Raw genomic sequence first — 22,983 nt, forward strand, 5'->3', positions numbered from 1 at the left:
AATTTCACTGCCATGCTAACAGGAAATTCATGTTGGCCATGTAGGGTGCTACATGGTGGACATTACTGACACGGGGTGAAAGTGGAGCAGTATCTCTCTGAACATCAGAGTGAAACAGATTTCTTCTACAAGGAGATATGACTATCAGCCTAATGAAGACCCAGCCTGCAGTGCACACAGACTCTCATGGACAAACTTAGATGATTAGAGCTGGAAAGCATTCTTGAGAGCAAATTGAACCGTTCAGACATTGCTCCATGGGGCTTCCCTGGTGGCGCAGTGGTTGAGAGTCCGCCTGCCGATGCAGGGGACACGGGTTCGTGCCCTGGTCTGGAAAGATCCCATGTGCCGCGGAGCGGCTGGGCCCGTGAGCCATGGCCGCTGAGCCTGCACGTCCGGAGCCTGTGCTCCGAAAAAAAAAAAAAAAAAAAAAAAAAAAAAAGGAAAGAAATTGCTCCATGATGTGTAAGCCATCTCCTGCTTTTCCTTCACAGGTTCCGGTTCAGTGGTAGGATCCTTGGTCTTGCACTAATTCACCAGTATTTGTTGGATGCCTTCTTCACACGGCCCTTTTACAAGGCTCTTCTCAGAATGTAAGAGTGTTTTTATTGCTTATGTAATTAGCATGTAAAGAATGTAATATTTCCTTTATCAAAAAGGGTCTTTTGACAATGTCATTTATCGGCTCACTATCTCAAATCTATTACTTAATAGTGATTTAGATTTCTGAAACTAATCAACTAATATAATTTCAAATGTGGTTACTGGATTTTTCCAGCTTCTGTTCCTTTATTCCTGTCTTGCTCCCAGAGGCTTAGTTTTGCTCCACTCTGAATAATTCATCCTCATTTGTTGCTACACATGTGTCTTCAAAACACTTGTACTTCAAATACAGTGCTGGAATTCCTGTGGTATTAATGCCAGTTATTAATAGAATAGTTGTGGCTTAGTCTTGGTGACTCACAGCCCCCCATCTTTCACAAGATGCATTTTACATTTTGCTTTATGCAAACTTTCAACTGTTTATTCTTGGTTCATATTTTCATTCTCTTTTTTTTTAATTTGTTTGTTTGTTAGAGGTGTGCAGTATTTTTTAAGTCCCATATTTATCTTGAGATCTCTCTATATGCAAGACAGTCATTTACAATGGCAGATGAAAATTTAGCATTCACAGAATTTTTTCTTCATTGTTAGCAGAATGAAAGATTGCAATTATTGTGAAATGTAGAGCAAACCGTTTCTGTCCTAGAATCAGTAGTCATTTTCAAGGATGAACAGAAGAAGGCAACTATCTGTGAGGGTAGTAGCTCAAACTTGCAATGAGAAAACACAGAATGATTGCATGGCTCTGACCAGCTCATTCCTTAACCAAGGCCATGTATCTGCTTTCTGTCAAAATGGATGCCTAGAGCTCAATTGAAAGCAAAGTATTTCTAATAGTTCTTAAAGAGGGTCAGTAGGAAGACCTTTGCCATCCTCCCATTTGGTATATGGACCGATGAAGTCCTGGGCACCTGGACACTGGCTTCTGCCTCTCTGGTTCTTCTGGCCCATTTGCACCTTCCCATTTCATTGCCTTATCTCTCATTTTCCATTTAAGCTTCCTGAAAGAGTAGTCTACATTGACTGTTGACACACCCTCAACACATTTTAGCCTGGCTTTTTTTCCCCATCAATAACCTATGGAAGCTTTTAAAGAATGTTTTTTAGTCTTTATCTTAATAGAACATTCTGCTGCTTTTGATACTGTTGACCCCTCCCAACCCCACCACCCATTTCTCTTGCGTTCTTCCTTCACTGGCCTATGTGACACTGTGCTCTCCTGGTTCTCCTTTCACTTTTATGCCTCCTTTGTGGACGTCCTGACTTGCCCTTAAACCTCGATGTTCCTGAAGCTTCCATTCTTGTCCCCTTGCTTTCCTCTCTCTGTGTGCTCTCACGGGATATCTCTTTACCTGTCTCATCTACTCTCCAATCCGCACCCACAGACATGATCTCCCTTGAGTCGTAGGCTCAAGCAGTCAACATTCCACTGAATATCTCCTCTTGTATGTCTCACAGGCACCTCAGAATCAACATGGTTAAAACTAGACTCATCAATTTCTCCTGACCTAAAAATGTACCTTCTCCCTTATATGCCCAGTTACAGATCAAGGTGCCAACATTCTCAAGTCACTCTGGTCAGAAATTGGGCGTCATCCTCAAACAGGGATGGTGAATACACAGCACAATTTCTTCTCTTCCCCACCTCCCACCCCATTCCCATGGTACAGGTCACAAATCATTTAGGTACTTTTTCCTGCTGAACTCGTTGTGGCCTCAGGAATTTTTCAACTTTTGGCCCTCAAGACTGCCAATGAATCAGAGTTGTCTTGTAACTTGAGTTCATTTGCCATCCTGTTTTAGATATACTTCTTTATACTACCCAGTAAAACCATTTATTAATTTCCACATTCACCTCCTAAATAATTCTTAAATTCATCTTCTCTACCCTAATAGCTGTGCCCTAATTAGAATCCTTATCTTATTTTGGCCAGATTACTGTAGTGATCTATTAATTGGTTTCCACCCCAATGATTACCACCACCACCCCCAATTTTAAGTAATCCTCAACACTGCCACTTCCAGAAGAACAATTTAAAGTCACATCTCGTGTCTCACCATGTCATTCCCTGTTTTAAAACCTTTCAGTAGTTCTGAATCACCAAGCTCCTTAGAATGACGTTCAGACCTGCTCCCAGCTACCTTTCCAGCCTCATTCTTTAGACATTCTGTCTTGTGGTTAACTCTCTGGTGCTGCCAGTATGCTTGGAAAATCTGTATACTCCATCCCTTTGTGCTTTGTTCAGGTTGTCTTCTTCTCCTGTCTCTCTTTTTCCCCTTCTTCTCCTTTTCATCCATTCCCCTTTACCTCTCTAGCTTGAAACATCCTGCAAACTTTAATATAGGTATCATCTGCTCCAAAAGGCTTCTTCTAAATCTCCAGGTCAAAGTAAATGCTTTGCATGTTTGCTGTGGGAGGTCCCTATATCTACCTTATCTTTTTTTTTTTAACTGAAGTGTAATGTACATATAAAAAAGTGCACTAATAATAAGTGTTACCCACCCTAGGCTATCACTTATCACCTTACATTAACTTATCTATTTGTGTCCCTGTCTCTCCCACTAGACCATTAGCTCCTTGAGGGCAGTAACTGTTTATCAAGTAGCTATTAAGATATTTGGCACATACTTGATGCCTAATACATGTGTAGACTGAACTAAACAAAATGGTCTTTGAAGTTGGACTGATGGGAGGAAGTTTCAAGACAACTAAAGCAAATCAGTTGCTACCATCTTACAACAGGGTCATATAATAGTAACTCCACCTCATGTAGATCTTCTCTTAGAAAACCATTATAATTGTAGAGCAATTCTGTAGCTTTCAGTTTTCAGAATCACAGAAAGAATAAGAACCATGAAGAAAAAAAGGACATATGTGAATGTGGATCACAGAATCTAGTCTTCTAAAAAAAAGTTAAAATACAGTATAGAAACATATGAAGAATTTCTAATTAGGAGAATGATAATTTAAGATTGTATAACATAGCCAAAGAATACTGAACCCAAGTTGTCAACTCGAGTTCCATTTCCAGCTCTGGCCTTAATTGTGGGTGACTGTGCAAATGGCAGCCACTCTTTGCACCTCCAGTTCTGTGTCTTAAAAGACAAAACAAACTGAGTGATTCCTAAGGCATTTTATATATCAGAATTTTTCAATTTTATGTCAAATTTCTGAATTATTTCACTGGTTTGGTTACTAACTTTGATGAAGAACATTCCAGAAATCACTGCCTATTTTAGTTGATCTTGTTCTTGTCATTATTTCTTAGTTTCTTTCCTCACAACTCTGGGTTTTTGCTGATAGCCATGACTACATTTTTTTTTTCTATCTGTTTATCATCTTAGTCTCTGTGACCTGAGTGATCTAGAATACCTTGATGAAGAATTTCACCAGAGCCTGCAGTGGATGAAAGACAATGACATCCATGACATCCTGGACCTCACGTTCACTGTGAACGAAGAAGTTTTTGGGCAGGTCTGTGTGTGTGAATAACTGGTGACTAAGTGTGGTAATTGAAGGCTATTGGTTAGTGAAGAATTAATTCAGTGGCCTAAGATCAGATGCTTATTTACTTGTGGTTGGTTGGGTGGTTTAAACCCAGGTTTATGTACAGTTACAATATTCTTGGTTATAAAGGTTATTCTAATGCCGACTTCAGATTAAAATTTTCTAATTTATAGACTGCACTATTTGTATGTTGTAAACAATCTTTTTATTTCCAACTAAAATACCCTCATAAGATATTAGAATATGCCTTGTACCAAATACAGTTTTTCAATATCCATGCTACCCCAGAGTTGAATATTAAATTATTTAATTGGCCCTTGTACTTAACTCTCATTCATGTTTAACAACTGAAATGGATTGTTTTGAAGCTGAGAGAAAGTAAACAATATTTTGGTGAAGGTTCGGAAACATTGTTTTTTTAAAAAGTTGGTAGAAGAGTTGGTCAAAAGATTTTCAGAAATTTTATGCTAGCTCATAATTAATATTCTTAGTTAAACATTAATACTTGGCTGGTCTCCTGAATTTCGTATTTTGGAAAAGAAGTTCTCAGTTTAACATTCGCTTGAATGTAATTCTGCTTCCTTAAGGTAAACGTTTACCTAAATATTGGCTTTCTATATATAGTTGATTGTGAATCCTAAAGGAATTTGTGAAAATGTCTTTTTGTCAAACATTCAAATAGCAGTGGGACAGAATCTGGAGCCCTTTTGTTTCCATTTAAAAGACTTATTTGTTTAATCAGGATTTAAAGCTTAACCTTGCAACACATATATATATATTTTTTGCAGTATGCGGGCCTCTCACTGTTGTGGCCTCTCCCGTTGCAGAGCACAGGCTCCGGATGCGCAGGCTCAGCGGCCATGGCTCATGGGCCCAGCCGCTCCACGGCATGTGGGATCTTCCCGGACCGGGGTACGAACCCGCGTCCCCTGCATCAGCAGGCGGACTCTCAACCACTGCGCCACCAGGGAAGCCCCGCAACACATATATTTTTAACCACTGAGGCTCTCAGACGTCTGCTCATTACTTAGCCATCCCTGAGCATCAGTGGGTGCCTGGGCTCTGTGCTGGTGCCACAAACCCTACTTGTGGGATGTACCCAGGCCAGGGCAGAGACAGGTAGCTGGCTGATTCCAGCTCATTGGTAGCAGTGGTCTTACAACGTCAAGAGTATTGCTTTATGGTCAGTCCTTTTGTTTTTTAATCGCAGATTACCGAACGAGAATTAAAACCAGGGGGTGCTAACATCCCAGTCACCGAGAAGAATAAGAAGGAGTACATCGAGAGGATGGTGAAATGGAGGATTGAGAGGGGTGTTGTGCAGCAAACAGAGAGCTTAGTGCGTGGCTTTTATGAGGTAAAGACAATCAGCAGGAGTGGGGTTCTCAGTCTGATGTCAGCAATACCTTGGTCCACTTCACTGTACTTCATATGTGTGCAATATTTCCATTTCTCTTTGGTATATTTACCGTTGCTATTTCAGTTCAAACACTTCAACAATTTTTCCTGTATGTTTTAAGAACACAAAAAAAGCTTATTGCCCTGTTACAAGAAAACACTGAAATAAAATGACCTGCATTCAAATAGCATTTGACGATTTAATGACCACTAATAACATTTAAGTCACGCATTTTACTCATGCTTAGATATGTGTAATCAGATCTCATGCCTGATAAGTGAAATGATTGTATCTGAGGGTCAGAATGAGTTGTAACAAGTATTCCATATGACTTCTTCTGTGAAAAAGCCATAGCTAAAATAAAAATAAACTGTGAAAGTGACTGGAGCACTAGATCTTCTCCCAAAGAGAAAAAAAACTGGATTAATCAGTGACCAATTATAAAACAAAAATTCTGTTGAAAACCTCATCAACCTTGTACTAAAAATATATTTGTAGAGAGCTTTACATGTTTTAAAGTGCCTCCACAGAATACATCCATAGTATTCCCAACACTCCCTGTGCCCTCCTTTTCTGATGAGGCTTAATTATAGCTGAGGCTTCTCCAGGTTCTTAAGCCATGTCCTATATTCTTTTTATTCCACAGGTGGTGGATGCCAGACTGGTATCTGTTTTTGATGCGAGAGAACTAGAACTGGTCATCGCAGGCACAGCTGAAATAGACCTAAGTGATTGGAGGAACAACACAGAATATAGAGGAGGTGAAATTTGACTTATAAAGTTTAAGCTGGATTTAAAGTTTCAGATGAGAGGGAAGCAAGCGGTTTGGTACGTTGGTCTGGATCCAGGACAGACAGAGGCACTTGCGCTCTAATCATAGGTCTGATGCAGTCTCCTTTGAGACCTTGGGCAAGGTACATGCCCTTCTTTCCCTAGCTACCTCATCTGTCAAGTGGAAGGAGAGCTGTTTACACACCATCTCAGGATGTCATAACTCTTAATTGTTAGTGAAGAAATGTGGCCATAGGAACATCAATTAATGGTTTTACGGTGTTGTTAGTGAAGCACCAGGGAGCTCATATCCAGCTGGTCAAACTCCACCTATTCTGCCTTCATTCTCAAACCTGAAGAGGCATACCCTCTGAGCTTCTTAATGAACAAACACAGTTTTTCTACATTTCACTTGAACTGCTTACCAGTTGTAATTCACAGTTGAAACACATGAATGGAGTAAGATATGGTTCTCAGATTTAAGGTTTCTTGAACAAGCCCTTCTAAATTTCAAGCATTAAGTTCAACTGAAAAGGAAACTGCTGTAAGGTTAGTTAAAAACTACACACGTCACCAAATGGGAAGTTTTAGGACTGGCATTTCTGTAGATCAATACAAATTTTCAATTAGTAATTGACATCGAAGCCTGTGAAACTTGCTGAATCAAGACGCATGGAAAGGGACCTGATGCTAACCCAGAGTTAAAGTTTTATTCAATACTTTTAATCAAAGAAAGAATACATTTTCTGAAATTTATTGTAGTGTTATAAAGTGTTCAGAAAGTCGTGACAAGTGACGGTTGGTTTTTGTTTTTGTTTTTGAACTCAGAATGTAAGAGGTTAGCAGTGGTTCTGAACTTGGAGAGTGAAGAATACAATCTTTAAGTCACTGAATTAATCAGTTAGACTAAAATGAGAGCTGAGCAGTTCTCCAATTATCTGTAAATTGAAACAGAGATTTAAAAAAAAAAAACAGTTAAAAAGTTTGGAGTACAAAAAATACCTTAACATTGGCTCAGTTGCTTTTGTTTTGGCCTCTGCTTGGCTCTTCCAGCCCATCACTGTTGCCCTGGGCTGGCCTTGCCCGTCCATTTTCTCTGAAAGACGATATTAAACTTCAGTGTCCATTGCTGCTATTTCTGAAGTCCAGTTGCTGTAATAACTCTTTTCCCATTGGCCCCATGTATAATCCAAATATGACCTTGGCTATTATAACTTTGTTAACTATTTTCACTAACTAGAACACAGTTTCTCCAACATGCTACATAACTTACATCTTACCATAAATGCTATTAGCTCATTCCTTCCCCCCGTCCCCAACCCCCAGGAGATTCTAATAGCAATGCCATTCATCAGGTCAGCCAGTTTTGTATTTACACAGTATAGACTTTTATTCACTGTATATGACTAATCGAGTACCTATTTCTATGGTTATTGTCAGTCTTATCAAATGAAATCCTTGAGAGGAGAGGGCTGGGGGGAGGGGGCAGGAAAATGGCGACATGCCCAGCTGCCATGTTTGCTAACCCAGCTACTTGGCACTGAATGAAGGGGCGGCTTTGCTGCCATTTGCCATATGTTCACAGGGCAGCTGTTTATAGAGAATAGGATGAGACATTTTCACTCCTCCTCCTCCTCCAAATGGTTTGGCAGAGACAGCAAAGGAGAGGCATAAAAGGGCTGATTCAAAGGGTCAGAAAACTTTAAAGCTATAAAGAGCCAACGCACTTATTTTATAGATTAGAAAAGTATTTGCTCAGCACCAAACAGCTGGTCTTTGCCAAAGACAGGACAAGGAGCCTATGCATCTCCGTGTCCAGTCTAGTTGTATTTACGTTTCATTTGGATCCCTTTCTTCTCCAAGGGCATCGCTGATCAAATGGTAAACAGTAAGGCAAGATTCTCCCCAAATCCTACAGCCACGGAAACATGTGAGGAAAAATTTGAATGAAAATGGTTTCCACCTACCTTCTATTTAGGACTTAACTGCTGTTGACTCAGAATTAGAATAGCTCTCTATACATTGAATATGTCAGCTAATTGGTTTGAATCACTAACTGTGCCTTAATCCTCGTCAACCTTCTCTCTGAACTTAATTTTTCTCGGCAGAAGGTTTTAGAATCCACAGCTACTTCCTCAATCCACCTGTGGGATGATACTTTTGACATTTTATTAAATTCTAGTAAAGTATGGAATAAAAGTAACATTTAGGTTGATGATTATTTGAGATTTATTAGTTGAAGGAGTTAAAGTAATAAACTTATTTTCCCTTTTTATTAATAAAAAGTAATTTGCTTTTAAAATATGAACATAATATATTGTTTTAAAATGGTTTGCAATTATATATTGATTTGAATAATTATTTGATCTACGTCTCTCCTTTACCAGAAGCCCTGTGAGGGACTATTTCCTTTGCCATTGTCCCCCAAACTTAGGACACTGCTTGGCATAGCAGTGCCAGAAAATTATTTCTTAAATAAATGACCAAAAAGGTTAAACATTTCCAGTAACAGCAGTTATATTTTTCAGAAATGATATGGTTAAAATAACTCATTTGTTTTCTTCCCTCCGCTAGCTTCATTTAGTGACCACTAAATGGAAACAGAGGTTTCTTGGTTTCATTTAGTGTTTTGTTTAACTTCTGACACTCATGTGATCACATTCGCAGTGTAATTCCTTGGTCTTAAATTATAAATAACCTTTAACGAATCCAAGATGATGATTTATGTCTGGGGGTCTTTTGTCGACTTGCCAGTGTCATGGTGACTTAAGATAGAAAACTCAAAGTAACACGGGCTTTCATGATTGGTTTGATAGGATATCATGACAATCATATTGTAATTCGGTGGTTCTGGGCTGCAGTGGAAAGATTCAACAATGAACAACGACTAAGGTTGTTACAGGTAAGATGCCATTAGTTCATCTTTTTAATGCATTAATATAGTTATTTTTGGAATTACAAATTTTTAATAACTGCTAAGTATACTCAGTAAATATATTTAGGTTTATCTACATATTCCGGATATACTGTCTTCAGACTCTCCTGACTGCGTGGGTCTGTGGTTCCATCACTATGCAGAACATCCCCAACCTAGTCCAAGCATGTCATTAGAGTTGTGAGGAAGTACCAACTCCCATCCAAGAAACCCAGCAACAGCGTCTGCCTTTACAGCAGTTGGATCCCTTCCACAAGAGGTCCCTGGGTACTCTGCAGGCCAGCATCCCTGGCAACTGAAGGAGATAATCTTCAGTCCCTTAAGAAGTGACCCAGTTCCTTGATAAAGAGTCCTCTCTTTTCTTCCATCTAACGTTCCACAAATTTGAGATAATATTGAAGTTTAAGAATACTGGGAAAACTAACTCATTTTCTTGTGGTGTTTATAGTTATACAGGGCAATTGCTGGTTGGTTGCAGCTAAAGAAATATCAGACATGAGGAAGCCTTTTGGTCACTCAGGCAAAGCCTTACCAGTAGGCTGGATCTTGGCTCCTTTGGATCACAGATCTGGGTCTCACATTTGCAGGACTAGAAGTTCTTTTTGTTTTTCATTCACCTCAGTTCGATCAGGGACTAATACTGAGTTGACTTAGGTTCATCGATACGCCCACTTTATTAATCTCGAATGGGAAGTATACATGGTTTGAGCTTCTAAGCTGGTCAGCTGTACAGGACGCTGTATCTTCTACAGATCCTCCGCATCCCCTTCCTCTTTATAACGCTCTGTCCTTCCTTGGTATTCTCCAGCTCTTTGTCAGAATTCTCGTGTTACAGCTATTCTGTGTCTGTAAAGTTTTATCTTTGGAGCTTTTCCACCAGTGGGCAGCAAGCTGCTCTTCCCCAGCACCTCTGCACATGAACGATGCCAACCTTGCCTGGAGCCTGGTCTCTAGGCTTCACCTTCTCCTTCTGTTTTCTTGGGTTGATAGTTTGTTACAGGCACATCCAGCATCCCCTATGAAGGATTTGCTTCTCTCCGAGGGAGTAACGGCCCAAGAAGATTCTGTGTGGAGAAATGGGGGAAAATCACCGCTCTTCCCAGGTAAAGTAGAAAATATTTCTTTACTGTCACTACAGTGTTCTAGGTAGGACCTTTAGCTTATATATATATATATTGATTTATTACCATTTTTATGCTGAAAGTTTGGGAGAGTGGAAAAAACTTTTAGAATGAATTTACCTCAGATTACCTTTTTAAATGAAGGAAAAAAGGTCTTCCTGGTCATACTTGGAATACATACATACGTATCTTTTTTTATTTTTATTGGAGTATAGTTGCTTTACAATATTGTGTTACTTTCTACTGTACAGCAAAGTGAATCAGCTATACGTATACATATATCCCCTCTTTTCTGGATTTCCTTCCCATTTAGGCCACCACAGAGCACTGAGTAGAGTTCCCTGTGCTATACAGTAGATTCTCATTAGTTATCTATTTTATACATAGTATCAATAACGTATATTCATACGTACATATCTTAAAATACAAAACGCAACAGAACCAAAGCACTTGTTAGCAAGAGGAAAAGCAACGTTGGTCATCATACTTGTGGCTTCTTATGATTGTGGCTCTAATTTACGTTTCCAGAAGCTCTAGTTTTAAGTTTATCATTGGTAACTATTTAGAATCCCTTCACTAAAAATGACCATTGTGGTTTCTAAGGAATATTAAGTCATGTAATTGTGCTCTGTGCCTCTTCAGTCTCTATCATACATGCCTTACCTCCCTGGGAATGCTCTCTGCATTGTACTCTCATTTGTAATAAGATGATACATTTCCTTGGAGTGGAAAAATTTGCTTTTCTGCTGCTACTAATAAATGTAAGAGACTAGTAAGGCAGTCTTGGTGAGTAAAAAAAAAAAAGTGTTTTGTGGGGAATGGAGCAAACTGGAGCTGAAGCAAGAGAAAAGGAGGGAGCAAATGAACAAAAGAGGAGTAGAGAACAGTTGGTTTCAGAACTCCTTTATCTAGTCAGCAGTAATATATTGAATTTTTGAGGTAAAAAGGATTGCCTCTCATTTTACTAATAATGAAATTGCAATCTGGGGAGGTTAAATCTTCCCGAGTGATATTAGTTTCCTCAAGATGTTATCCTGAGTTTGTTTAAGTACAGTCAGCCCTCTGTATCCGCGGATTCAACCAACCACAGATTCAACCAATTACAGGTCAAAAATATTTTTTTAAAAAATTTCTAGAGGGCTTCCCTGGTGGTGCAGTGGTTGAGAGTCCGCCTGCCGATGTAGGGGACACGGGTTCGTGACCCAGTCCTGGAAGATCCCACATGCCGCAGAGCGGCTGAGCCCGTGAGCCATGGCTGCTGAGCCTGCGAGCCATGTCCGCTGAGCCTGCACGTCCGGAGCCTGTGCTCCGCAACGGGAGAGGCCCGCGTACGGGGGGTGGGGGTGGGGTGTTCCAGAAAGTTCCAAAAAGCAAAACTTGAATTTTGCTATGTTATGGCGACTATTTACATACATTTACATTGTATTAGGTATTTCAAGCAATCTAGAGATGATTTAAAGTATACAGGAGGATGTGCATAAATTATATTCAAATAACATGCCATTTTATATTTGAGCATCCGAGATTTTGGTATTCCCTGAGGGAGCCCTGGAACCAATGCCCTGGGGATACCAAGGGACAACTTTACAAGTGACTTTGAGAAACCTGTTAACAAGACTGTCTTCTTAGCAATTGCACAACACTGGTTCTTAAGAATAACGTTCTAAGCATCAACATGTGAAAAAAAGCATGCTGAAAATACAGATACAGAGAGCAATGAATAGAGCAAGCTCAGGGCTGCCTGAGCCTCTTCAGTCGCTTTGGGTGCATCTCAGTCTGTGAACAGAGGTACTGCATCCAAACACCTAAGTAATTAGCTGGCTTACCTGGTGTTCCAAATGTAAGAGACTTTAATTTCATTATTTAAAGAAGTACTTTATTTTGTTTATGTCTGAATCAGCTTTTTTCCCCTCAGACCAAATTTGCAACTCAAAAGCAGATTTACAGTATCTGAGTAGGACCTTTCACTTTTCTGAGAAACTCAAGGATTAGCATTAAAGAGGCAGGAAAGGACAGATGAATTGTGTTCTTTCTCTTGAAATCTGTTTTTGTAAAGGCTTGCTTATGTAAAGTAGACGGAATAAACTGTAACAATAGGCAGATATATCAGCTGTTCATATTTAATCACTGTAATTTTCACCAAACCTGCCGAGCAGAGAAAGGCAATTTGGTATAAACAACAAACTTAAGCTTCAGAGAGACTGGACTCTATCCCAGTTCTGTTACTTGCCCACAGTGGGCTCTTGGAGATGTTGCCTAATTGTTCTGAGCCTCTGTTTCCTCATCTACCTTGTAGGTTAGTAATTCTGAAGATTAAAGGAAATCGTTCATATAAAACATTTACTACTGACCCTTGCCCTGAGTAAGCATCCAGTCGATGGTGGCTGCCATTATGATTTCTGTCACCATTGTCTGTAATATATGTCAGACTGTAGCATATTGGAAAGAGCACAGGGTTCGCAGTTAGACCCCCTGGGTTCTTGCCCACCTCTGCCACCAGCTAACTCTGGGACCTAGAAGATCACTTGATCTCTGGGCCTCCATTTCTCCATCTTTAAATGGCCAGGGAAGGGGTGGTATATTAGGTTTAGTGGAGCAATAAGTAGCACCAGCAGGTTGCTGAAGAATCTTGGGGGTCGGGCCCTATTCACTTGTCTGCTTCCGCCTGGAGCTCCAGAAAGTTCGTGTGCTGAGTCATCATAAATGGTGGGTTTCTTCACATTGTTGCATACATACGGTTGAGCAACAGGCGTTGTTGTTTCTTCCTTTCTGCATTATGACCTAAGGCTCTAGGTTCTAGATTCCTAGCTCTACCTAGATTATAAAATAGCCATACATAAAGATGATATGAAGCACATTAGGCGAGCAGACCATTTTCATACCTTGTCTCTAACAAGCCCTGACTTTTTAGGTCCAGCAGGAAGAAAGAGCTACTTGGCTATTCTAATTCACAGTTCATCAATTTATAGAGCCTTGTTAGGAGGCATGAATGCAGACCTAAGCCCTGTGATACACTAGCAATGTGATCCTAAGAGCCTAGATCCACCTCTGAAGAGTAGGAATAACGATGCCATGCTCAAAGAGTATTTGCGACAAGTGAGTGAGATAATGTGTATGAAAGTTCTTAGGGACAGTATGTTCTCTTTGTTCTTTTAAACCTTTTATTGTGAACCTTCTGTGAGCCACCATACTGCTGAAACTATTAAAATGTGCTCCACAAAAAAAGTACATTTGGAGGAAAAACACAAAAGGAGAACTTCAATGCATGACCATATAATTTTATCAGAAGTGATTTCTTTTTGTTTGTTTGTTTGGGTTTTTTTGGTTGTTGTTTGGGTTTTTTTTCTTTTGCGGTACACGGGCCTCCCACTGCTGTGGCCTCTCCCGCTGCAGAGCACAGGCTCCGGATACGCAGGCTCAGCGGCTGTGGCTCACGGGCCCAGCCGCTCCGCGGCATGTGGGATCCTCCCAGACTGGGGCACGAACCCGCGTCCCCTGCATCGGCAGGCGGACTCTCAACCGCTGCGCCACCAGGGAAGCCCAGAAGTGATTTCTTTACTGATAACTTTGTCATCACCCTTTATGAAATGTGGGGTGTTACTTAAGTGTGAAAAAGATCTGTAAGATTGGCTGTGGTCTAAAAAGATGGTTTTATATGACTGAGTCCATTTTTTCCCACCGTCAGAACAGATACACTGAAGCCATCTTTCCGGCTAGGTTTGAGTTGCAGAACTAAAGGACTGGTCTGTCTCAAGCTGGTCAACCCCAATGTATTTCTTTTTTCTTATTAGCGAGATGATGTTTAACATTTAAAATGTGACATTTGTACACACTGGAGACAAAATGGTTGAATGTTGTTCTTACTTAAAAAGTGTATTCCCTAAGAGGTCTGGCATCATCTCATGTCAGGCATGGGAGGCTGTACCCTGGAGACTTGCAAGTGGCTATAAAGGATGAGGGCAGGTAGTACCCGCAGAAGGGAGGGCATCTTAGTCTTTCTAGAAACGGATGATTGAAGGCCTTTAAATCTTTCAAGAAAGCAAATGTGAGTCTCATTCTTTTCTCAGATTTCCTAGTCCCACACTGCGGTAGCAGTGAATAGCACTACTCACAGTGTGGGCCAAGAAGTGTATTAAAGTATATAGGGTTGTCTCTGAAGCCAGTACAAGTTGAATCCGTGGCTCTTTTTTTTCTGTCTTGTGGTAATAAAGTAACTGGAGACCAGATGATAAATAATGATGGAGGCAGACGGGTGTCTCTGTGGAGGCTTCTAGCCTGAACACATATCTGTACTTCCTCTGCTTCATGGTTGGTAGTTAGCTGTATATTTTGCATTTCTGTAGATTTCCGGTCCCTTGTGCTCTGATGGACTTAGGAGACTGTAAATTCACTTTACTGCAGTTGCTCTTAAACATTCCAAAAAACAGGCTGCTAACATGGCAGCAGGAAAATGCAGGTCAAATCCTCTCTCCAAGGGTGGTATAGACTTTATGTGTTCATCTCAGAGGTTCTTGCCAAGTAGGATGATGGGACAGAGGAGTTGGAGAGCCGCAGTCGTGATGGGGGAGTGTTGGTTTTGCCAAAGGGAGGAAACATTCATTTTTGACAATGGCTGCATCTGGAGATTATTACAAATGAAATGCTGACCCAAATTAAAAAATAAGAAGCAAGAGTTAATTATGAAATGTTTCAGGGAGACAGCTTTTCCAGTGGAATAGAATTTAAAAAGATAAAGCTATTTTTTAAAGATGAGACATTTTTCATTAAAAATTGTTTTAATTAAAGTACAGTAGATATACAATAGTATATGTTACAGGTGTACAATATAGTATTCACAATTTTTAAAAGTTACACTCAATTTATAGTTGTTATAAAATATTGGCTATTTCCCAGTGTTGTACAATATATCCTTGTAGCTTCTCTTATACATAATAGTTTGTACCTCTCACTCCCCTACACCTATATTGCTAGACATTATTTTCATTTTTAAAACTCTGCTTTTTATTCTTATGTAAAGAAAATATTTCACAAAAATGCCAAGAAGTTTAAATTTTTTAATATTTGTGTATATAATACATATAATACAATAATATATGTGTGTATATAATAAAAATATACATGTATACATATATATATATATATAAAGTCCACTACTGAGATAATCTCTAAACATGCCTCCACTCATTTCTACAAACATAACACACACAAGACACACATTTAAAAACAAAAATACAATCATAGCGCCTATACTGTTTATGACCTGCTTTTTGTTTATCACATATCACTAATCATGAATAACTTTCCATGTCATTAAATACTACTTTACAATGTTATCAATAATTCAGCTTTTCCTCCTCTAGTACAGAGAGCATTGTCTACTGGAGCTATCAGCTTGGAAATTGGAAAGTAACTGAGGAGCTGGTGTCACTTTCTTTAATTAAAAAAAAATCCAGAACAAGCGATGGACACTGGGAGGATCGCTTGGTGACACCACCACTTTTCCGTATTGTGCCTGCCTTGGGACGTCCCCCCTTGGTCTCCCAGTTCCCCACCACCTGCTGGTCCCACGGCAGTCTGCTCCGTCATTTAATCTCTGATACAAGGCCCTCTTCCACCCTTTCCCTTTCTTTCCACTTACTCAATTTATACTGTCTTATAATAATATTTTAAGATTTTACTGTATTCTGTCATTGGATCAGCACATGCTAATGAAAATACACCAGTGATGACTAGGAATATTACCTTATTAAAAATCCTTAAACATGCTGTACCTTTTGGATTGGTCTTTACTTTGGGAAGTGGGTAAGATGATCGTAAAACATACTTTGCCTGAAGAAGGACTCCGGTAATGAATGTAAAATACTACTGAAATAATTTGTAATTACTGAATGGAATGAAAGTAGTTTGCATTGCTGCTGCCAAAGAATAGAGTCGTCCAAGTCACAACAACTGGCTTCAAGACCAAAACCTAGTTTGGGCTCATCTCCTTCCACCACCCTAGTCCACTACACCAGCCCCTCTCGCCTGGGGCTACTGCCGCAGCCTGCTGGCTACACACCTGCTTCTGTTCGTACATCCTGTAGTTCATTCTGTGGTCAGCAACCAGAGTGAGCTTATGAAATCTCCAGATCACCTCCCTCCCCTGCTCATCCCCTCCAGTGCCTTAGAGTAAAATCCATACTCCTTGCCAAGGACTACCAGGTGGGTGGCCTGCTCTGGCCTACTCTTCTAACCTCTACACGTACACTCTCCCCCCTCCAGCTACAGCCACCAGCCTCCTTCTTGAGGAAATGTGCCAAACTTAACTCTGCCTCAAGACTCTGGAAATTGCTGCCCAAACTCTTTTCTGCTGGTTCTGCACGTGGCTGGCTTTCTCATCCCTAAGGACTCAGCTCAGTGCTCAGAAAGGCCCTCCAGGCTTCTGCCGCCAGTGTACCTGCCACTCTGTCATACCTTAATTCCTTTATAGGACTTATTTCGGTTCAGTCATTGTGTTTAGTTATTGGTTTACTTGTTGACTGTCTATCTCCCCCTCTAGGATCTAACCCCGTGAGAACAAGGACCTTGTTTGAATTGAATGTGGTTTTGCCCCTTGTGCTGAGTCGTAATGCATAATTGGTACTCAATATTTTTAGTGACTTCTTAAACTTCAGGTCTGACTCTGGACCACTCCAGACAAGATATGCCAAAATCGCTTCTGTATCTTTATGCCCTCATCTGAACAATAGGGATTGGTACTAATAATTACATTACAAAGTTGTTTTGAAGATTAAGTGAGATAACATATACAAAGTGCTTAAAATGATGCCTGACACATTATTCAATAAGTTCAGCTATTTTGACTATTGGCCCTAATCCCTAGCCTTCAGAGCTGGCATGGCATTTTACAGTCTTTAGGTGTTCAAGAAATGTGCTGCATCCACCCAGGATATTTATATTTTGTTTGGGCTTCTAAGAGTTCTCATTCTGGAACTGTTCCTTACTGGGTTTTCTTCTATTGGGTTTAAATTCTTACATTTGAAAAGTATGTACTTTTCATCTATTCCCGGGGGCATCCACAGGTGAGAAGTGACCTGATTACCAGGCATAGTTTGAAGACTTTCTTCTGTTAATTATCCCCCATGCAGGAATTCCCACTGTGGGAACATTCCACATTGTATTTATAGATCCAGATGCCTTTTAACCAAGACAACCTAATGAGACTTTAGAATAAGATATTAATTAGTTAGTAAATCTAATTCCTCCAACAAACCTTTAGATACTCATTATGCATTTATTATATGCAAAACTTTATGGGAGACATAAATTGATCTCTGTCCATATGGACTTTAAAACACAGAGAAGGAAGTAGTAGATATTTAAATGAATAGATAACCAGCATCACTGCCACCAAATGGTATATGACACATGAGTAGTGGGCGTAGTAAGTGCCATAGAATTCCTTTCCATTGATTCACATTTATTGAACATCTGGTGAGGGTCGGGGTTGTGCTGTGCCACCATGGGTTACCCAGATATTTGTGAACTAGTCTTAGTGAGAATTCCTGCCCTAAATCTCATGGTCTAAGAAAGTATTAATTGGGATCATAAAGAAATTATGACTATTTTTTAAAAATCATAACAAAAGTTATACCTTTATTTGTGTTAATAAATCTAGGCTAACAAAGCAATCACTGAATTACGTCCATTGAATTTATCACTCCGTGTGATTGGTAACTTTGTATTTCTCATGTTGATTACAAGCTCCGAATTCATCATCTACCATGCCCATTACCTCTGTTCCCTGGTGTGTTTAATGGCACCTGTGCCATATCAAGCTCCACGCCCAGTCACTAGCTCCCTTTAATGCATGGAATAAACCGGAAAGGTCTCTGCATGAGCACACCTCGCTTCCTGATGTGACCCTACCTCCCTCTCTGGCTTCACGTCCAGCCTTGGCTCCTATCGCTCAAGCACTTGTAGTTCTCAGGTTTCCCGATGATGCAATGCTTCCTCACACTTCCAGGCAGTCTACTGGGAACGTCCTTCTTGTTGCTGATCCAGACAAACCCTACACACCTATAAATCCTTCAAGGCTTGGCACAGATAGCGTCCTCTATAAAGCCTTTCCTGACTCTGCAGAGCAGACTTGTAACTCATTGTGTGCAGGGCCACTGAGAGCCCATATGAATTTTTTGGACTAGACAAAGGTTTCTTACAGTTTTCTGGAGAAATGCAGCCCTGAGCTAGGGATTATGGGTTGGTGAGCAGAGCCAAAGGTAGGCTGGATTACAGTGCCTACTGGCCCCAGCCAGTTCCCCTAGTACAGAGCACAGACTGCATAACCTTTAGTGGGTCCCATTTGCCTGCATATTTTGCTGTCAGAGTGCAAACTTCTTGTGGGCAGAGAGCAGGCTGTTCATCCTCATCTACCAGGGCACAGCTCAATGTCTGGCATGCGGTGTGACCTCAGTACGTATTTGTTCAATGAATGAAGGGATAAATGAAATGTAAGTTGAAAAATTAACTTTTGTTCATCAGGGCACTTTGTATAGGAATGACAAGCTTTCAAAATATGGGGTCTTCAATGGAGGACATAATAAAAGAGGGTCTGCAGGTGAAAGTGCTTGGGTGCTACCTGAACACTCAGTGGGCCCTGAATTAGGGGGCCCTGAGAGCCCAAAGAGAGTCCCTCTTTGCCTACCTCATAGCCCAGCTCCAGGCCAACTGTGCTCCTCCCTCCAGCCTTGCCTGCCGACAGAACTGTGGGAGCACCTGATTCCCCTGTGGGGAAGCCTATAGGCCCTGTCTCAGATGAGGAAAATTTGGACTTGACAGGTAAACTTGGTCAGGAATGCTCACATTTCCAAAGAAATCATGACATTAAAAAGTGATAAGCTCTAGTATCCCTTAGGAATTTTCCAGAATGCTTTTAAGTATTTTTTTTAACATCTTTATTGGAGTATAATTGCTTTACAATGGTGTGTTAGCTTCTGCTTTATAACAAAGTGAATCAGCTATACATATACATATATAAGTATTTGGTTTTGACTGATTAATTACTTAATGAAAAGGTGGGAATAGGAGTAAGGAAACAAATTAGGATTAGACACCACTGCCAATCAAAAAGAAAGAGATAAAACACATTATAAATGATAATGCAAATTTTAAAAATTTATTCGATTTACATACATTTTATTTCTCGGGCTATATCTACCAGATAAAATGAGGCCCATGCTTTTCACCTCTCACTCTCTCTCTCTCTCTCTTTAAAATCCTGATTGTAATTTCTTCTTCGCCTCATATTTTGAGTCCTTACAAGCTACCAAAAATCACTCTGGGGAAATGGAGAATAAATTAATAAATACATACACACAGAAATACATTAATTCGTTAATTGATTGATGAAGCTTTAGATGTAATTGTGATTCTTTGGGCTCATTGGGTTTGGATAATTGACTTGTCTATCTATAGGAAAGAAAAGAAGGTTGAGCATGTGACCTTCTGGTTAACATTTAAAGAATCCAGAAGGCACCAAGAGATCTATTAAGTCAGACCAGATGTCTGGAGGGCTTTTAAATCTTCTTTATATTGATGCCAGCATGATTTCCCAAAGACCAGTTCAGACCTGCCCTCCTTGAGTGTTTCTGGCTGCATAGATGAAAATGAGGTAAACTCATTATAGCCATAGTGTGGCTGGCTTTGAAAGATTTGAAAAATGTTCTTTTATTGAGACTGAATAACTGGATGTGCTTTTGCTGCCAATGTCAACATAGTCCAAGGGCCCTTCTGTTATTTTCTGCTAAGTTTTCTTAGGACATGGAATGGGGCGGGAGAGGGGGTGTGAAAAGCCTCAGAGGATTGTCTTTTGTTTTGCTTTTTTTTTTTTCCCTGTTCTTGGCTCATACAGCAAGTTGATGGTAAATATTGGGCAATTTATTTAACCACACTATTCCTCAATTTCCTTATTAGCAATGCTGTCTTGCTTATAAGGAGTTTTGAAATTTTTGCAAGCACGAAAAACACTGGTACAAATAGCCAATGTAGTGTGATGAATTGGGAGATTGGGATTGACATATATACACTAATATGTATGAAATGGATAACTAATAAGAACCTGCTGTATAAAAAAATAAATAAAATTCAAAAATTCAAAAAAAAGAAACAAATAGCCAATGTAGATATCTTATTTCTAATCCAATTGATGTCTCTCCGCTAGTGGAGCCTACCTGCATCAGACCCATTTGGGGTGATAGTTAAAATGCAGATCCCTAGGCCCACCCCAAACCTTCTAAAGTAGAATCTCGGGGTACACCCAAAAATCTCCATTGTAAACAAGCTTCTTGGGTGATTCTGATGAATTTCACCATACCTCTCTGAGTATCTCTGCTTTCTGGTGAGCATGAGATAGAACTAGATGATTTGAGCACCTAAAAATCCCCTGGTATCTCTCAGAGTTTTCTGGACTGACCCAATCTGGACCATTTTCCCTAGAGTGCCCGTATATTTTGATTGAGTCATTCAGTTAAAAAATATCTAAAGCTTTATTTTGCTAATTCCTATCGTCAAAATGTATGTAATCTGGTAGGATGCTGAGGACTAGCAGTTAAAAGTCAGGGGTGGGATGAAGTTAACAGTCAGGCTTCCAAAAGTGAAAGAGGATTAGTCTCCCTGCTTTCTGTTTAATGTTCGACTTCCCCTAGGAACCCAAGGTTGCAGTCCTATTCCTGATTTGACCTTGGGAGAACCATTTAATCTTTCTGCACAGTTTCCCCTTCAACAATGCATACTTTCTCCATCTTCATGACACATTTTCCAGGGGAGCTGTTCAGTTTATTCAGAAGGAAAGTTCTGTTATGGTAACCGTCTATTATGCAACCAGGTGTAATTTAGGAAGCAGTGATAGCCTTAGGCTATGGATCAGTGATGGTGATTATGTCTTATGACTGAAGAGGATCAAAAAAGTTGTCCAGGGCTTCCCTGGTGGCGCAGTGGTTGAGAGTCCACCTGCCGATGCAGGGGACACGGGTTCGTGCCCTGGTCCGGGAAGATCCCACATGCTGCGGAGCGGCTGGGCCCGTGCGCCATGGCCGCTGAGCCTGCACGTCTGGAGCTTGTGCTCCGCAACGGGAGAGGCCACAACAGTGAGAGGCCCGCGTACCGCAAAAAAAAAACAAAAACAAAAAAGTTGTCCAGTCCTTCTTTTTGTGTTGAGAACTGAAACTATCGAAGAAAGAGTACCCAGGCTTATGGATTTCATGGGTGAGTTACTGAACAGCAGAGACATGCAGAGTTCCTCTTTCTTTACTCAGAAACCTGGGAGAATGAAAGGACTGCTGTTGACTCCCAACTTGGCCCCACTGCCTGCCCTTGATAGGGATGATGCTACTATATCACACTTACTACCTTTTCTTAGATTGTTGTACTACATTGAGACCTGTAGTGATTTTCCAGTGCTGCATAACAAATTACCACAAATCTAGCAGCTTAAAACAACACACAATTACTATGTCTGTTTCTGTGAATCAGGAGTCGAGGCACAACTTAGCCAGGGCTTCTGCTCAGCATCTCATACGGCTGAAATCAAGATATCAGGTGGACTGCATTCTCATCTGGAGGCTCAACTAGGGAAGGACCTGCGTCCAAACTCCCTTCGGTTGTTGGTAGAATTCATTGCCTGCAGCTATAGAATTCATGGCAGCCTACTTCTTCAAGTCTAGCAACAGTGAGAGTCTCTGATCTCTAGATGCTCTTCTAAAAGTCTCACCTAATTAGGTCAGGTCCATTCAGGATCATCACGCTTTTGATTAACTTAAAATCAACTGATTAGAGACTTTAATTGCATCTGCAGCATACCTTCACCTTTGCCATATTCCATTGGTTACAAATTACAGGTCCCCAGTCACACTCAAATGATGGGGATTATACAAAGGTATATAGGTCATGGCAGATCATCTTAGAACTCTGCCTACCATAAGACCCCAGTGAATTAAAATTCATCATTCAGTTCAAGTATGCGTAAGAAGTCAATTGGGGGATTCAAACATTACTATTTATGAATTCTCATTCTCATGTATGCGGCCATTTTGTTAATTCTTGACTAGGTAAAATTAACCTTCAGTTAAGGGAAGGTATTTGGTTATCAAGAGGGAAGGAACAGGCTTAACTACCATGTGATAGATATACTACACCTACAGTCCTGTCCTGTCCTAAGCAAATAAAACATTAATTATGGATTATTGCTTACCTAGATAAAGAGTTTGCTTGAATTATTTTACTTCCTAGTTTACCCAGTATGATTCAGTTCACAAAAATGAATTCACACATATCTATTCAAGATTACAACTGTATAAAATGAGTTACTCTTTTAAGAGTTGTCCCGAAAGTTGATCTGCCACACTCTTTCATATACCAGCACTACCAAAAGAAAAAAATAGGCAATGAAAACCTTCTATTAGGTGTAAACATTAGCGATCATCTTTTCAACATTTCTTATCACAGCAACATGCTGAAGAAAGACAATGTATCAAAAATGGGTAACAAGTAACCAGATTAATATTGCTCTGTAAATAAAATGCATAACTAAGTAAAAAGGTGAACAGGCTGGAAGAGATTAGCTAGAGATAAACAAGAATTAGTCTCTTTATTTTGTAGTATTTCTTACAAA

General features: G+C 40.1%; 1 protein-coding gene across 2 annotated transcripts in view; it reads left to right on the forward strand.

Moving 5' to 3' along the window:
• The window catches only part of HECW2 (HECT, C2 and WW domain containing E3 ubiquitin protein ligase 2), a 258,616-nt gene that overhangs the window by 226,022 nt on the left and 9,611 nt on the right, over positions 1 to 22,983 (forward strand). For both annotated transcript variants that reach the window (XM_024733635.1, XM_024733636.1), the window contains exons 22-27: positions 495 to 593; positions 3,949 to 4,078; positions 5,322 to 5,468; positions 6,157 to 6,271; positions 9,098 to 9,183; positions 10,207 to 10,319. In XM_024733635.1, coding sequence (XP_024589403.1) covers positions 495 to 593; positions 3,949 to 4,078; positions 5,322 to 5,468; positions 6,157 to 6,271; positions 9,098 to 9,183; positions 10,207 to 10,319 — 690 coding nt within the window. The remainder of the gene's footprint in view (positions 1 to 494; positions 594 to 3,948; positions 4,079 to 5,321; positions 5,469 to 6,156; positions 6,272 to 9,097; positions 9,184 to 10,206; positions 10,320 to 22,983) is intronic.

Source organism: Neophocaena asiaeorientalis, unplaced genomic scaffold (genome assembly GCF_003031525.2).
Source record: "Neophocaena asiaeorientalis asiaeorientalis breed wild unplaced genomic scaffold, Neophocaena_asiaeorientalis_V1.1 scaffold24, whole genome shotgun sequence".
Classification (NCBI taxonomy): Eukaryota; Metazoa; Chordata; class Mammalia; order Artiodactyla; family Phocoenidae; genus Neophocaena; species Neophocaena asiaeorientalis.